This window comes from Zootoca vivipara, chromosome 8 (assembly GCF_963506605.1).
Source record: "Zootoca vivipara chromosome 8, rZooViv1.1, whole genome shotgun sequence".
Taxonomy (NCBI): Eukaryota; Metazoa; Chordata; class Lepidosauria; order Squamata; family Lacertidae; genus Zootoca; species Zootoca vivipara.
Genome location: NC_083283.1, coordinates 37,319,298 through 37,336,613, shown reverse-complemented (window position 1 = coordinate 37,336,613; position 17,316 = coordinate 37,319,298). Strand labels below are relative to the sequence as shown.

Here is a 17,316-nt window from a genome sequence, read left to right as displayed (position 1 = left end):
CTGTAATATAACTTCTTGCAGTGAGGGAACTGCCAGAAGGCCCTCAGAGCAGGACCTTAGTGTCCGGGGTGAATGCTGAGGGTGGAGACACTCCTCAGGTATACAGTGGCAGGGTCATTTAGGGCTTTAAAGGTCAACACCAACACTTTGAATTGTGCTCAGAAATGTACAGGGAGATAATATATCTTCCAGGCTGGGTGTTATATGGGGCCAGCAGCTGCTCATTATCACCGGTCTAGCTACCAGAATGAACACAGAATTAACATGGGCACAGAATTAACATTATCCATGGACACTAGGATATCTTGAGGGCACTAGGAGAAGGGGGCGACAGAGGACAAGATGGTTGGAAAGTGTTCTCGAAGCTACGAACATGAGTTTGACCAAACTGCGGGAGGCAGTGCAAGACAGGAGTGCCTGGCGTGCTATGGTCCATGGGGTCACGAAGAGTCGGACACGACTAAATGACTAAACAACAACAACATGGACAGCTGTGAGTTCAAAATGACCCCAAGGTTGTGTACCTGATCCTGATTATTCAATACCTTCTGGATAATCCTATTATTCAAAACATGGCAGCACAGCTTAGGTTTGCAAAGTTGCAGCTGAACAGACCACAAGACTTCTGGAACAATGTCCTTTGGACAGACGAGACCAAAGTGGAGATGTCTGGCCCTGATGCACGGCACCATTTTTGGCAAAACCCAAACAGAATATCAGCACAAGCAGCTTGGGGTGATGATTTGGGCTTGTTTTGCAAGCACAGGAGCTGGGAACCTTGTAGTCATTGAGTCAATCATGAACTCTTCTGTATACCGAAGTATTCTAGAGTCAAATGTGAGGCAATTTGCCCAACAGCTGAAGCTTGGCAAAAAATTGGGTCATGCTGTTAACAGGACAAGGATCCCAAGCATACAGGCAAATCTATCACATAATGGCTGCAAAAGAACAGAATCAATGGTAAAGGTAAAGGGACTCCTGACCATTAGGTCAAGTCGTGACCTACTCTGGGGTTGCGGCGCTCATCTCGCGTTATTGGCCGAGGGAGCTGCTGTACAGTTTCCAGGTCATGTGGCCAGCATGACAAAGCCGCTTCTGGCAAACCAGAGCAGCACACCGTTTACCATCCCGCTGTAGCGGTACCTATTTATCTACTTACACTTTGACATGCTTTCAAACTGCTAGGTTGGCAGGAGCTGTGACTGAGCAACGGGAGCTCACCCCGTTGCGGGGATTCGAACTGCCGACCTTCTGATCGGCAAGCCCTAGGTTCAGTGGTTTAACACACAGCGCCACCTGCGTCCCTGAGCCCAATTGAAATGCTGCTCAAAAGAGCTGTGCATAAACAAATGCCAGCAAACTTCAATGAACTGAAGTGATGTGAGAAACTGATAAAGTCTTACAGATAATTATAGCTTCTTATTGTTGATAAATGTGGTTCTACAAGCTATTTAATAATAAGATGTACTTAGTTTTTCACACATGGCTTTTCCATATTGACTTGATTTCTGTTAATAAATGGCACGGTCTAATGTGTCATGTGTTCCTGTTCATCTGTGGTTGTGTGTGTGTTTGTGTGTCACATTTTAAATGTGGAATTGTTCCCAATGTAGTAAACATTTATATAGATTTGTTTTGGGATGCCTCATGGGAATCATAGAATAATAGAGTTGGAGGGAACCACAAGGGTCATCTAGGCCAACCCGCTTCAAGATTAATCACTCCTCTTGGAGAGCAGGTGCTCCACATGCCTTCTTCTGCAGACATCCTATTGGGAGAAAGCCAGCTCAGGAGTCCTAGACAAACAGGCCTCTGAGTTCCTGGCCCTTGACAAGGACCTGCCAGCCATGGCTGCTTTGTTGACCCCTTGGGATAACTCTGTGTACCTGCAGAGCAGGTGCAGCCCTCAGGTTCAAATCAAGTGAAAGCTCATCTCTCTTGTTACAGTCAACAGGGCTTAAACCTGTTCAACGTTGACTGTATTGTTTCCTACATTGTCCTTTGCTAATCCTTTGAGAAAAAGCATTTTAGTTGCACTTGCTCTGATGTTGTTAATGCTTTCTATGTGATACTTTTCAGTTGGAAAAGTAGTGTTCTAAAGTTGTTGCTGTAAAATTTGACTGATGTTCTATTTCATATAGTATCATAATTATGTTGTTTATGTTTAGAAAGGTTGAGACATTATAGGGCTCAAGTCTTGGAGCGACCATTTATAAACATAAAAGAGGTGTCACTGTATTAATACAAGTGAATTATAGTCATTATTCTTTCCCTTGTAATATTATTTCATGTTTCAGCTAAGCACTCGCATTCCCATTATAAACGGGACATTCTGGGAGTATTGCAGGATAGGGCAAGACTTGTATGTCTTCGAAAACCTAGGACCTTCTGTATGCCCAGCCAGTGCTGAGTTACTGAGATAGGGTCCCTTCCAGATAATTAATAAACAATCCAGCACAATTCTGTGTCTATCAACTTAGCTTTAATAACATAATTATTAATGCTTCCTATTACAGAAATCTCGTCAGAAACACTGCAGCAGTTTTATATGAACTAGTTAGTTTTGTAATGCTTATCAAATCGTTCTGAGAGAGCTCTTAATATATTTCCTGGCCTTTTTTGGTATTTATCCCGAAGATTTTCAATTGCAGTCTTTGTCTGTTGAAAGAAGTACAAAGGAATACATTGTGTTATATCAATATGTTGCAAAATGGATATTCACAGTTATTCATATCTGTGAGGAAAAAGCTAAAGGGATCAGAACCAGGCAGAATAAAGAATCCCATTTTTTCAAGTTACAGACACAATATGACCTTCCTTGAGCCTCAATCCTCAAGACTGACTTTTTCAGCATGGAGGGTTGGGCAAGAGCTGCCAGGGCCAGGAAACTCAAGTAGGAAACTGTTCATCTCTCTGTGAATCCAGCCCACTGTCTTTTATATATATACCAAGAGCACTCTATGAGAATGGCAGAGATACCACCAAACATAAGTGCCTTGGGCTGCTTGGTACGTATTAGTTTTCATGCACATTTGTTACGTCCAGCTATGTGAGGAAAACTGCAGAAATGCTATTGAGTTATATTTCACTATGCTCAGTGCTATTTTTCCAGAAAAAGAGGTGCCTGAACTCATCTCATTATGAACACCTCCCTCGTTCTCTTAGAATGACAATGGCTGGTGACAAAAAACAGGGCTAGTGACAAAAAACAGTCACCCCCTAGTTCCATGCCTGAAAACAGCACAGCAGGGCATGGGTAAAAATAGCAGAGTAGCATGGAGTCCCATTCACTTGCAGAGTTGCAATAAATCACACAAACATCAGAAGTTCTTCAGTAATAGTTTTACCAAGGGTTAAGAGTGTATAGTGCTTACTGGGTCCCCCACTGGGGGAGGGGGCTTGGAGGGACCCTCTGGGGCTGATTCTGGGGCACATGGTGGGGAGAAGGAGTCCTATTGCATGAACAGGTATTTGTGCAGCACTACATAAAATGCATAGATTTTTCGTGGTCTCAACAAGTTACGGAGAGGGAAAGCTGAGTGATGAAAATGATGCCCAAAAGTCTATATAATGAATCCTATCTCTGGTTGTATAGAATGAGGAAGTCAGTAGGCAGAATACAATTTATAGAAATGAAAGAGAGAAACCAACAGCAAAAAAATATTCTGATTTTATATTTCCAAGTGTAGAGTTAACTTACTTTTTCAGCCAGCTCTGCAGCTGTTATATTTGGATCATATGGGATGGGTTCTCCAATATATGTCCTCATTTTCACTGGAAATGGTCCATATATGGGAAGGTAGAGAAGTCGTGTTTTCTCATATAACCATCTTGTCAACCCTATGTATGAAAGGGAAAAGAGTCTGAAAGAGAGCGACTCCATATCAAATTTGAAATTAGTTGGCATTCTGAGTTTTTAGCAATTCCAATCCATCCATCCCAGAGATGAGGTTAAATAATTTGAGTGCATATTTTTTAAGAGGCAGTGCAACTTTTGCAGATAAGTGTACATAAGTGTACATTGAATGAACTACTAGTAGGTAAAAAGTAGGTTTTTTTAAAAAAATCATTGTATATTATTAAAATATTTATTGCCTAATATCAGATCTCTTGATCAACCAAGGAATATAAGGTAATTAGCTCACTTGTCCTTCCAATGTTCCTGAATGCTTCACGAACGTTTTGTGTAAACATAGGGATGATGGGCTGAAAGAATAAAAGAAGAAATACAAAATCAAAAGAAAGGTGAAAACTGGAGAATTATTTCACCCCAACCACCCCACCTTTATTTTGGTTAAGGATTACAAGAATGCTTTGCATCTGGCAATATAATGATAAGCCAGGCATAATTCAAAAATACTGACATATCTATTCAAATATCTCACATGAAGAAACTGCCCCCCCCAGATTTTCAGGAATTGAAGAGGAAAAGGGGGGAAGCCATTTAAAAAATAATAATTCATTTATTTCAGCACTTTGTTTTAAAGCAGGGGTGGGAAACCTGTGCTACTCCAGATATCATTTGACCCCAAAACAGGATATTTGCCATCCTTTGCTTTTTAGGATGCTAGAAGATCAAGGGTGTCTTGTGGGTCATTCCATATCAAGCGATCCAACATCACAAGTTTCATTTTTTGTCAAAGTATAAGTGCAGCCAGTTGCAGTCCTTTGTTGGAGCCTTCTTAGAACTTGTGCTTGCCCCACCTTAAGTACATCCCAACTAGATGGGTAAACAAATGATGATGCTGGGCCTGGCAAGTGTAAGCAGGTCATAGTTGCTTCTTCACTTTCATAGTCCATTGGCAGCACATACGTCAGCCACCATGTTTTATTGTATTCATAGGTCACTACCCAATTATCTCAGCCATATCCAGAGATTTTGTACCTCCTTCAGTGGAGAACTTCTCACTCTCATTGCTAAAGGTGTACACTTTGCTCACCATTTCTGTTGGGCTGGATGTAGATGGAACAAAGCAATGAAATCCTTGTGTTCCCTTGATCACTTTCACTCTTTCAAAGAGTCGTTTTAGGAACATTTCTTCCTAGGAACTGGAGCCAGTGTGGTGTAGTGGTTAAGAGTGGTCTACTCGTAATCTGGAGAACCGGGTTCGCATCTCCACTCCTCCACATGCAGCTGCTGGGTGACCTTGGGCTAGTCACACTTCTTTGAAGTCTCTCAGCCCCACTCACCTCACAGAGTGTTTGTTGTGGGAGAGGAAGGGAAAGGAGAATGTTAGCCGCTTTGAGACTCCTTAGGGTAGTGATAAAGCGGGATATCAAATCCAAACTCTTCTTCTTCTTTTTCTTTTCTGTACTCCTCATTTGTTGAAATTAAAAACTGGGTAGGAGGGATGTTATCTTAGCACCAGTTAAACAGTTCCAGCAGTGCCATAATTTTGTTTGATATATATTTTGCCGTAATGTTCATGAAATGAAGTACTAACAAGAATTTTTTTAAAGTGTTTTTGTGTAGTAAGGCAAGGCCAAAATGGTCATTTTATTTTTTTTAAAAAAAATTTCAAACCCTCATAACTCACCAATGGGATGAGAAAAAAATTTGAAATTTTAGATTTAAACTTAGTTTTGATAATTCAACAAGTGTACAAAATATTGAGAAAATTGGATGGCATTAGGTAAAAAAAGTTGGATCACTCGGTATAGAATGACCGTTATCTAGGAAAAGCGTGAGGACAATGCAATGTTCCTGTATGCTTCACAAATGTTTTGTGTAAATATAGGGATGATGGGCTAAAAGAATAAAATCAAAAATCAAAAGGAAGCTGATAACTGGAGCATTACTTCACCCCAACCGCCCCACCTTTATTTTGGTTAAGGATAGGAATAGTGCTCTGCAACTGGCATTACAATGACAAGCCAGACGTAATTGACTTCAAATTACACATGCAGATTTTCAAGAATTGAAGAGGGGGGGGGGAAGCTATTTTTTTCTTTTTAAATGTAATTGAGATCAATAGCTTAAAAAAACCCGGGTGAGAAATACTTGGAACTCCAGATATCATTTGACCCCCAAACATTTGCCATCGTCAACCATTTAGGATGCTACCGGTAGATCAAGGATGTCAGGACATTATGACTTATCTAGGATAATTGTGAAGGCAATGCAAATTGCCCAAAGATCACTCACCACTTTTGCCTCCAAAGCTATCTGAGCGAAACCTGTGCGTTTACCCCACATTAAGCTGTAGTCATTACTGAAGTTTGCTTCTCTACCTCCACCAGGTGAAATGCCGATAAAATGGCCTTCCTTCAAAATTTCCACACATTCAGCTTTACTGAAATCTTTCAAACCCATGGTATCAAAAAATATCTTCAACCCTGAAAAAATAAGCCCCAAATAATAATAAAAATTCATTTTTTATAACTCTTATTTAGGAAATATTGTTGACGCTATACAGGTGTCATTATTCCAAAGATTATTACGGATCACAAGCATAGTTCTCTGCCAATCCTTTTCAAATAGGATTTCGTGGAAGTGCTGAGGTAGCCACCTTTTTAGACATGTGTTCCACAAGTCAAGTCTGTAGTACAACAGAATCACATTCAAGTTTGCATTATGATAAAAATACAGACCACAGTGCCTTGCTGCATGCACAGAAAGACAGATAGATACACACACACATGGCACTGATGAGCCCATGCTGGTTGAATCCTACCTACACCAACACAAGTCCATCTTTTCATGCACACATAAGTGGGTGGAGATTATATGCTGCGTTTATTCACCCAATGCAATGCCCCCCAAACAGAGCACTCTGTGCTACTGGGCCTCTTTGGGCTCTGTCCTTCCTTCCTTCTTTAAATGACCTTTCTGTGATGCCATAGTTTCCTGGTGTGGCTGCTGTGTGCATACAGAGGAAGATGATGTGGGGGGAGTGGCAGCGGGGGGCCATGAACACTACAGCAAGGGTGCCACATGTGTTCAATTGCAGTGTCACATGGGCATAAAAGCTGTGTGTGGGAGTGCTTGATTGGCCATGTGTTCAGGTGGGGCCATGTTTTCTGGTATCTTTGTACCTGAAGAAATCATCAAGTTAGAGACCCTATTTCCTACACCTTGTCCTCTTCTGGCATTAAAGTCAGCAGTTACAGCACAGAAATCAGATGTCACAATATCTAGATGGCCCCATTTTTTAGATCCCTGAGGAAGACTGTAGACAGTTGTACAACTAAACACGAAATTTCTGCATGGAAGCACAGGAAATGCCTTGCGATTACTAGAGTAAAAAAAAAAAAGTACTCTCATAGCTTTTTTTAGGTCAGATAAGGTATTCCTGTAATCTGTGATCATGGGCCAAAAGACCCAGGTTGACATGCTTTATTGGAAACATAGCCTGATTCAAATAAGATGCCTGGAACATTATTGGAAGAAGAGGTTGAGGCTGTAAATGGCCAAAAGCAAGCCTGCAGTTCCCAACTTCCTGTTTGTGTGGAAACTCCATCTCACTCTGGGCTCATCCACTGTTGTAACTCTGATGGGAATCTGTCAGGGCAACTTATCACTGGGAAATGAAGTGAGGCATGCTTTGAGGGGATTGTACCCTACGTACAATGAAAAATCAACACTTGGTTAAGAGTTTTATTTTGGCTTACATTCCCCATGGTCACATCCATCATGGTCTTCCTCATTTTTATCGCTATAAAATGAAGCCTGAAAACTTTCTTGCTTGATCTGCAAACAGCTCTTTTTGAGCTCATGATTGTTCTTGGCAGGAGGTGAACCAGCTGGTGCTGTTCTCCTCCAGTGGCAGGAAACATGTCAAGAGATGGTGGGGTAAAGAACTATAGTGTATTCAGTTAAGGACACTCTTTGATCCCCTTGCAGTGTCTTGTGTTGGGTTCTTGAGGGTACCATTTGGGCTTGACATGCACGTTAGTGTGGACACTGAGCTGGTTGGGCCATTGTGTGCTTGTTAAGTCAAGTGTCCATGATTCTAAGAACAAGGAAGACTTATTCCTTCTAGTCCTTTACTCTGATGCAGTGCTCCCTGTAAACATGGCCAGGAAAATGGGGTGACCTGATTCTTCCTGTCTTAGGGAACTTCCTTTCCAACCATATTTTTATTTGGCTAGTTTAATTTGATTTACAGATCCTTTAGGCAGTTATATTTAATAAAAATAACATTTTCTCTACAATACTGAGCCCTCAGTCTTGCTTAAGGTGTTTTTTTTTGTTGTGAACCACCCTGGGATCTTTGGACGAAGCAAGCTATACAAATTTAATAATTAAGGAATGATTTGGAAATAATGGTAGTTACAGGTAGGTAGGTGTGTTGGTCTGACATAGTCAAAAACGAAAGCTCATAGCAATGGCAAACTTAGTTGGTCTCTAAGGTACTGCTGGAAGGAATTTTTTTTTTTTTGGTTTGGAAATAATGGTTCATCCTGCATTCATGCTGTAAAGATTTGGTGAAAAAGAACCGTCCTCTCTACCAACTTACTATTTCACCTCTTGCTGATATTTTATTTGCCTGTTCTATTTCACCTGTTTGCCTGATAACATGGTTTTATATTTTATAGCATTGTTTTATGTCATATTTCACATTTTTTTGTAAAAAAGCATGATTTAAATTTAATAATTTACCTGGTAGCTGATATATGGCATGATCGATTACTGAATAGCACTTTCTCTGTGTCTCCTTAAAAAGTTTAGCCACTAAAAGGGAATAGTCAGTAGAAGTGGCTGCGTGGTAATAAACAATAACCCCTGGTCCTTTAGGGATATGTTCTATGCCAATAACTTCATAACCTGGAAATAATACAAAATGCAACAAATATATATTACTTTGTTGAAAAAATAAATGAAATATTGCAATCTTTTATTGGAAGAAAACAGTGCGGTTCAGAAAACTGAAATTTAAGATCAGCTAAAAAGCTCTCCTATACGTTGCAGCATTCTGGATGCTAGGTTGTCATCCACACAGATCAAGACTTTCTCTGTTATGATCCCAGAATAAATGGTATTTCTCCTCTGCTGGAATATTCCTCCCTTGCTTACTTTTGGGTGCAGATAGAAACATTTTTGCCTAGTCTTTGAGTAAACTAAAACTGTGACACTCTTTTAATCTCCTTTAAGCATTTATATGAGTTATAATACTCATATATTCAGACCATTCTCTGAGTCACTTTATACAAAGTGAGAAAACAGTTTCCCAGACAGATGGAACCTTGACCATGTCATGAGCAGCCAAAGGGTTTCATCCTTATCACCCAAACTTGGTTTCAGTAATGAATTTCTGATTTATGTTTCAACATCTAAAGCAACATCACACTCTGGGCAGCAATGAAAACCTAAGATGGATCCTGCTGATCAAGCCAAAACTCCCTCTATCCCATCATCCTGTTTCCCACAGTGTCCATCCAAATTAGCAGCCATCACCACATCCTGTGCTGACAAATTCCATGGTTTGTTTATGTTTCAGAGTTACTTAGTGGTTTACCATGCTCAGGAAAATTGCACCCTCAAGGTCTCACTGCACGATGATATGCTCATTACATTCGCTTCATACTCACTACACATTTAAACCCAACCCCCTTCTCTTGCCACAATCCATGAAACAATTTTTAAAGAGCTTTGCTAATTATAGCTCTGTGAGGTGTAAACAACATTCTCCAGGTTTCTTTTGGAGAGGAGACATACTTTAAACGTGATTAAATGTGTGGTGTTTATGCAGCCACCAGTTGACCCTTTCTTCTGTAATATATCTTAGTTTCATACCTCATAAAATGTTTTGTTGTTATTTTTGATTGCTTATTACCTACATATATTTCCATTCCTTCATTTTGATCCTTATGGAGCCAACCCCAACTTGTAGCTGTTGTGACTCTGAAGTGGGTTTAGAGGTCCATTCCTGATGCACTGTAGCAACTATTGTTCCAGTGTTTCAAGAATGAAATACTGATGCTCAGTCCTAAGAAAGTATAGTAGCTGATAAGACTGAATGATTGGAATGAAAGAAACCTTTACTCACCAAAGCATATCTTTCCAACTATATCAGAAGCTAGAGCAACAAGTTTCCTTGGTTTCTCCCAAAATTTGCTATCGCTTTCTTGCTGGTTATTCATCTTCTTGTAAATATGCAACAGAAATGATAAAGCCCAGAGAAACAAAAAAAACCCTACCATTGGTGAATAAAGTAAAATCAGAAGCATAAGTAACCACAAAGGGTGAACCACTGAGGTCAGATATTCTCCCAAATAAGGAATTTGAAAAAACGAGCTCATGGATTCCTGATCTGAAGCAACAAGTGTATGCCAATGAAGGAAATATATGAAGTGAAAATTTCCTCAGTTGTGATGGTATTTTTTCCAACTGTTTACCTGGAAAACAGAAAATGCAGTACATTAGTTTGAACTGTCATCCCAGAAGCATTCATGATTACATGAAATCTCATGTGATTTAATGTTTTCCTAGTTTTCCCCACTGTAACTTGCCAAGTAGATGTATTGTTTTTCCAACCTCCATCATGGGGATGTACAACCTTACAAATGTATGACTCCATCATTTATTTGATATAAAGCAAGCTGGTTTCATTCCCCTGCTGAAGTATTAAGGAAAGTGAGAAAGGGTTACTTCTCTTTGAGTCAGCAGAAATGGTCCCCTGCCCCCTAAAAATGCAGCTGCATGCAACTTGTGACTTTCTTATTTGAGTTACTGGGCAAACTGACACATAGCTCAGGATAGATAAAAGTTCAAGTTACAGCATTCACTGTTGGGGAGCACTGGAAAGATGGAGACTGTTGGAATGATCCAGTTAAAAAGTGGAGGACTTTGTGAAGATCTTGTCTGAAGGAATTTGGACACATTGCAAGACTTTTGACTGAAAGAACTCTGGCAGTTGCTGGTCTTCATTAACAACTGGACTTTGCTCTTACTCTGTCGACTTCGCTTCAGCAAGGACTTTATAATTCAAAACGCTCTCTGGGCTCAGAGAGTGGTGACTTCTTGTAGCAACTGTAGAGTCTTGGTTTTTTCCTGTGTCTTTCTGCCCCCAAAGTAAGAACTATCTTTCCTACACAGTTGTTTCTTATACTGGGCCTAACTGCTCAACTTAAATTCTGTGGTGCACACACAACACCGAACAAAAGGGAGGGTGGGGAAAACAGTGAGCTGATGGGTGGCAACATTTTGGGATTCACTACAAAGTGCCTCTTTTGGGGCATGTGAGGTGGAATAGCAGCTCTGCTGCCATATAAGGACAGATGCCGATGGCCAAACCCTGTTATCACTGCCTCTAAAACTTATTTCCAGTTGGGTTATTGGAGATCATGCCACAATACTCAGCCATCACATTTTTGTCTACAACTTACTAAGTCATCTTAAAATCCATTGCGAGCCAAGACCACCCAGAAATTCCCAACCAATAACTCAGACAGACACGTTATTTTAGGTTTTTGTTTTGGCATAATTTTGGCCACAACTTTATTTAAAATTACAATTAATTTTGAGTGTTGGCCTTAGGCTTTGGTTAATCTTCTGCCCCACGGTGGGACAGGACCAGCTCTGACTTCCTGCAATAGGAAAGTCAAGTAAACACTGCATGGTGGAGGAGATAACTGAGCAACAGGCAATCTCCCCCTCCAGAAATGTTCCCCAAGGCCCGTGCTCTGTATAGGCCCCAGCCCCGCACCGTGCGGGGGTGTAAAGACTAGAGCCCCGGAGCCCCAGGATTCCTTTAACGGAATACTTCTATAAGAGCAACCACTGAGGGGCATGCACCTCCATGCGATGCCCCTCCCAAACTCATCAACCAAAGCCTAACCTGCCAACCCTAACAAGCTGTGACTATTGCTAAGCAGTAGGCGAAAAACCAAGTGGCAACAGCCAATCAGCCAGATGGAAAAAATTCCTACTGACCCCTGAATACAGGCAGTACCATAGCAAGGTCAACCTAAACCTGCAGGAAAAAAGGAGGTGGGCGGGAGGGAGATCAAATTCTCTAGCAAGAATGGAGCTGAACCCCTGGGACGCTGACTACTTAAAAGATCCCCTTGTCAATCAAAATTGGATACATGCCATTCTCCCCAGAGACAGCCAGCCCCTCCAATCAGGTTCTCCCAATTAGCTTAAACCCACCCCACACACACACCGTCATTTCTGATAGGCCTGTTCGCAACTCTCACTAAATCCCTATGCGGGTTAATGAGTTTTAGCTTTACATAGTCAAATTGTATATTTTTGATTCTACTCTATCATCACTACATCTTTCAATTTAATAGTATGAGAAAAGAGACAAGGTTGATGGGGGGGGGGGGTTGTGCCTATAATAGCTGTGTGATAGGGATAAATCAATACCTGAAGAAAGCCATAAGTGCTCCAGTTCCTCACCCCTGAGAGCCACAAAAAACTAAATTTCACTGCTGTGGTTTGTCTCAGTTCAGTCGCACCTTGGTTTTCAAACAGCTTAGTTCTCAGACGTTCTGTGAAGCCGAACGTCCAACGGGGCTTCCGCGGCTTCCAATTGCCTGCAGGAGCTTTGGTTTTCAAATGTTTTGGAAGTTGAACGGACATGGTACAACTGTAAACCTTACTGCTTCACCTGAAGAAGTATCTGAAGAAGTGTGCATGCACACGAAAGCTCATACCAAAATAAAAACTTAGTTGGTCTTTAAGGTGCTACTGAAGGGTTTTTTTTATTTTGCTTCACCTGAGATTTAGGTGCCTCAGATTTTACCAGATCCTTTAAGACTTCCTGTTTCCTGCCGAGGGAAATGGCGGCCTCCCATGAGATTGGACCCCCAGTAGTGCCAGAAATTCAGGACTAATATGGGAGTAATTAGTCCTGCAGACCTCTCCAGGGTAAGAGAGGGCTGTCTCACCCACGGAGTCCCTTATCTGGCCCCCACACCAAGATATCAAGCCTTAGCACTTTGGGTGTGAAGCCTGGCACGGATACTGGGCACTTTCCAGAGTCATTCTCTCAAGCATGGACACCCGTTTCTTAAAAATTAATGAGATTTGACCAAAAACAGGTGTATTCTGGACTGATGGAGATAAGGGGAACAATCTGTGGAATTGCACAGTTGCTGGTGTCTAAGTTTGGACTTCAAAGAGATTCGCATCATGGTGCTTGGATTTGCGGAGGTGATCAGTACGTTCTTTCTTTTCTATCTACATTTGCTTTAATATGCCAAGCCTCATTAAGAAAGACCTGACAAAAATTTAAACAGAGTACAGATGGACTTCTATTTGCAATTGATTATTCAGCTGTGCAGTTTTAATCAGACTTGACAAAGATAAATGAGCGGAACAAGATGGCACTTGATAGCTGTGACACAGGGTGGAAAACACCGATTCCTCCCTTTTTCGTGGGAGTGGGAAACATCTTTTGGCTGATTCTACAACGATCTGAGACAATAATTTGGGAAATATCCCACAACATACAGTGCATCTGTTTGCAGGTTTTTCTTCTTTATGGGTGAGAGAGAAGGTGAAACGGATGTCTAGCAACTCCCCTTCCCGGAGGGGAGACTTGCGTGGTCCCTGGAAAAGCTGATCAAGGGCCAAATGATTTATATCTGTGGAATATATTCCATTTTAATTGCTACATGTATTTGCAAACAGTATGCTTAACAACTCAACAACTTGGGAATTTACTGCATCATAAAACTTCAAATGGCAGGCTTGGACAACAGCCTGGACTGGAAGATAAGATGAAAAAATTCCTTCCAGTAGCACCTTAGAGACCAACTATGTTTGTTATTGGTATGAGTTTACGTGTGCATGCACACTTCTTCAGATACACTGAAACAGAAGTCACCAGACCCTTATATATAGTGGGAGGATGGGGAGGGATATTACTCAGAAGGGTGGTGGGAATGGATGATTGGCTGATAGGTGTGGTGAACCTGTTGACGACTGTTAACAACTGCAATTGGTCTTACAGGAGAAAGCAAGGGGTGAGGTGGCTAAAAATAGCTTTATCATATATAATGAGATAAGAATCCAATGTCTTTATTCAGACCAGGTCTCCCCATGATTTTACGTTTGCTAATAAGTTGCAATTCAGCAACTTCTATTTCCAGTCTGTTTCTGACTTCTGGTGACTTCTGTTTCAGTGTATCTGAGAAGTGTGCATGCACACGAAAGCTCATACCAATAACAAACTTAGTTGGAAGGATTTTTTATTTTTTTACTACAGCAGAACAACACGGCTACCTACCTGTAACTAGAACTATGGAAGATAAGAGTGAGCCAGTGAAAGCTGTGCTGGCAAACCGACAAGGTGTGTGTGTGTGTGTGTGTGTGTGTGTAAAGGTACCCCTGACCATTAGGTCCAGTCATGGACAACTCTGGGGTTGCGGCGCTCATCTCGCTCTATAGGCCGAGGAAGCCGGCGTTTGTCCGCAGACAGCTTCCAGGTCATGTGGCCAGCATGACTAAGTTGCTTCTGGTGAACCAGAGCAGTGCACAGAAATGCTGTTTACCTTCCCACCGGAGCGGTACCTATTTATCTACTTACACTTCGATGTGCTTTCGAACTGCTAGGTGGGCAGGAGCTGGGACCAAACAACAGGAGCTCACCCCGTCGCGGGGATTCGAACCGCTGACTTTCTGATCGGCAAGCCCAAGGCTCTGTGGTTTAGACCACAGTGCCACCCGTGCCCCATACACACACACACACACACACACACACACACTAAACTGTACCCAACAGATGAAAGGATATATGATTATTTAACATGATTTAGAATCAATTAGCCAGTGACTGAGGACTTTGAGAGTTTAAGATCAGAATGTGGAAAATATGAGAACAAGAAGAGGGCAGAAATATAATTATGTGAGATGAGTTCTTCAGAGGTCCAGAATATGGGAAGTCCATGTGAAATTTAATAATTAATCATTTGGATTGTAATTTGGTTTTTGTGTTTGTTTTTGAATTGGATTATTTGATTTTGGATTATGATTTGATTTGATTCGATCGGTTATTAATTGGATGTTATTAACGGGAAATTATTATTATTTATTATTATTATTATTATTATTATTATTATTATTATTTTGAAAGATCCTTTCCTCCAACCCTTGCTAGGAATAGGGAAGCCCGCATCACAGGTATTTGAGGAATGATGAATTCCAGAGGGGCACTGTTTCAACTACAAAAAATAATAATATCTCACATATATTTGAGTCTGCATGCAATGCTTTCCCACTGTAGGTTTGGACAGTAGTATACTCTTGTCATTACCTACCATCCATATCTATCCTAGCTTCAAATCAACCCTGACTGAAGGAAACGAACATCCTAGCTGTGTTTTAAGTTGACAGTATGGAGACAGGCTAAGATGTTCATACAACTAGTTTTTACACGCACACAAAACACACACACACACACAGAGAGAGAGAGAGAGAGAGAGAGAGAGAGAGAGAGAGAGAGAGAGAGAGAGAGAGAGAGTTTTTACACGCACACACACACAGAGAGAGAGAGACAGAGAGCATTTCTCTCTCTCTGCTGACTCCTGCTCAGGAAGTGACAAATAACACAACCTCTAGGACATTTGCAAACAAAGCAGGATCTAGTATGGTTTCAAATTGAATGAGAGACTTTGATGAGATTCCTGCATTGAAGAGGGTTGACTAGATCACCCTTGGAATCCCTTCCAGCTCTACACTTTATGATTCTATGAACAATTTTTTTACTTACATTCCTGGTAAGTCTAAATTGCCTTTGCTTCAGTCACTTCTCTGTGGATGCAGCAGAAATCCTGTCTGGTGCACTTTTTCGTTGGCCAATTTGAATCTGTATGGAGACACGTCCCTTTCTATGGTGCTTTAAAGAGGCTGTGATGAGTGTGCCATTTGCATGAAGAAACCAAGCATTGTGAAAAAGTCAGAAAGCCTAGGGAAACTGCTGCTAAGAGGTTGTGCCCATTTGTAATTAAAAATTATGAAATCACACCTACAATAGCAGCCTCATCACATAACAATATATTGGGTCGCAGAAAACCAGTTATTGACTAAGGGTTAAAGGTAGGTATTGTGACAAGTGTGTTACCTCAATTTGCTGTTGGCTTCTCCCACTATAAAATGTTGATGAGATAAGAACATGATGTAACACACAAACCTTAATAACATGTTACAGGTAGGTAGCCATGTTGGTCTAACGTAGTCGAAACAAAATAGGTATTGTGACAAGTGCGTTACCTCCATTTCTTAATAACATGTTCTGTTTACAATATTGAATCCTAGTGCTGTCAGGGCCAGTGCTAGGGTTTCTTGCACCCTAGGTGAGATCACCTTCTGGCGCCCCCCCCCCCAAATCATATTTCAAACACAGGTGTATTTCACATCCAACCTTTTCCTTGTCACCATGATCTCTGCTACATGTTCCAAAGCAGTGGCAGCCCTGCTACCACAGAATAATCATTCAGGGTGGGGAGCTATGTGTCTCCTGCGCAGCCCGCTGCTCCAAAACAAGTCTCAAATTCTGGTAGGCTGGCTAAACAAAATAGCTCAATTAATATAATCCTGAAGTGTTTCTTTCAAAATCCACACAGACCACTGACACCACACTGAAACACACTTGTTTACCCTACAATTAAATTTCAACAGGATTGGCTTCATTTGCCTTCAGCAAGTTTGTTTTTACCTATGAAAAACCAAATTATGAATGTAGCCGTCAAAAATTACATGAGCACACACACCTTAGAATAAGCATACTACAGCAGGAGTTGAGCACATGCTTGACAATCATTATTCTGAAATCTCATGCATAAAGTAAATATGCATAAAGTAAATAATTATGATACGCCAGAAATATCCCACAAGCAACACGGGAACTACACCTGAAGAATCCTTGACAGATGGCAATCCAACCTCTCTTTACAAATCTCCAATGAAGAAGATTCCACCACCTCCTGAGTTGGTCCATGCAACTGTTATACAGTTCTTACAGATAGAAAGCCCTTCCTAATGTTTAGTTGGAATAGCCTAAGCTGATTTTTCCATTATCAACTAGCTCTGTCATTCAAATCCTGGAATAAAACTCCAGCTAGACTCCAACCAGTCCGCAGAAGAGGCCATGGTAAAATTCAGTTGTTGTGGGTTATACACCTAAATACCCTGTTCAATGAGATTGAGCCAATATCTATGTACAGTACCTGCATCCCCCAGAAAATCTTGATGGATTACAGGACATAGGTTTTGGAGCATCTTTGTAGCTTGTCCTTGGATTATAACTTCCTGTATATGTTTCCGGGGGGGGGGGGGGAGACGGCTTTGTGTATTGGTATTCCCTGGGCTTTTTTTCAGGTGGAACTCTCAGGAACCCAGTTCCGGCACATCTTGGGGGAGGCCAT

General features: G+C 41.2%; 1 protein-coding gene across 1 annotated transcript; it reads right to left on the bottom strand.

Annotated features, from left to right (window-relative positions):
• Positions 1 to 2,445: 2,445 nt before the first annotated feature.
• LOC118078332 (monoacylglycerol/Diacylglycerol O-acyltransferase) lies at positions 2,446 to 15,838 on the bottom strand. The gene is made up of 7 exons (XM_060277811.1): positions 15,663 to 15,838; positions 9,990 to 10,338; positions 8,603 to 8,767; positions 6,146 to 6,336; positions 4,146 to 4,206; positions 3,701 to 3,840; positions 2,446 to 2,658 (listed from the first exon to the last, which is right to left on the bottom strand). Exons 2-7 carry the CDS (start codon positions 10,240 to 10,242, stop codon positions 2,554 to 2,556), a joined length of 915 nt encoding a protein of 304 aa, XP_060133794.1. The 5' UTR covers positions 10,243 to 10,338; positions 15,663 to 15,838; the 3' UTR covers positions 2,446 to 2,553.
• Positions 15,839 to 17,316: the final 1,478 nt, after the last annotated feature.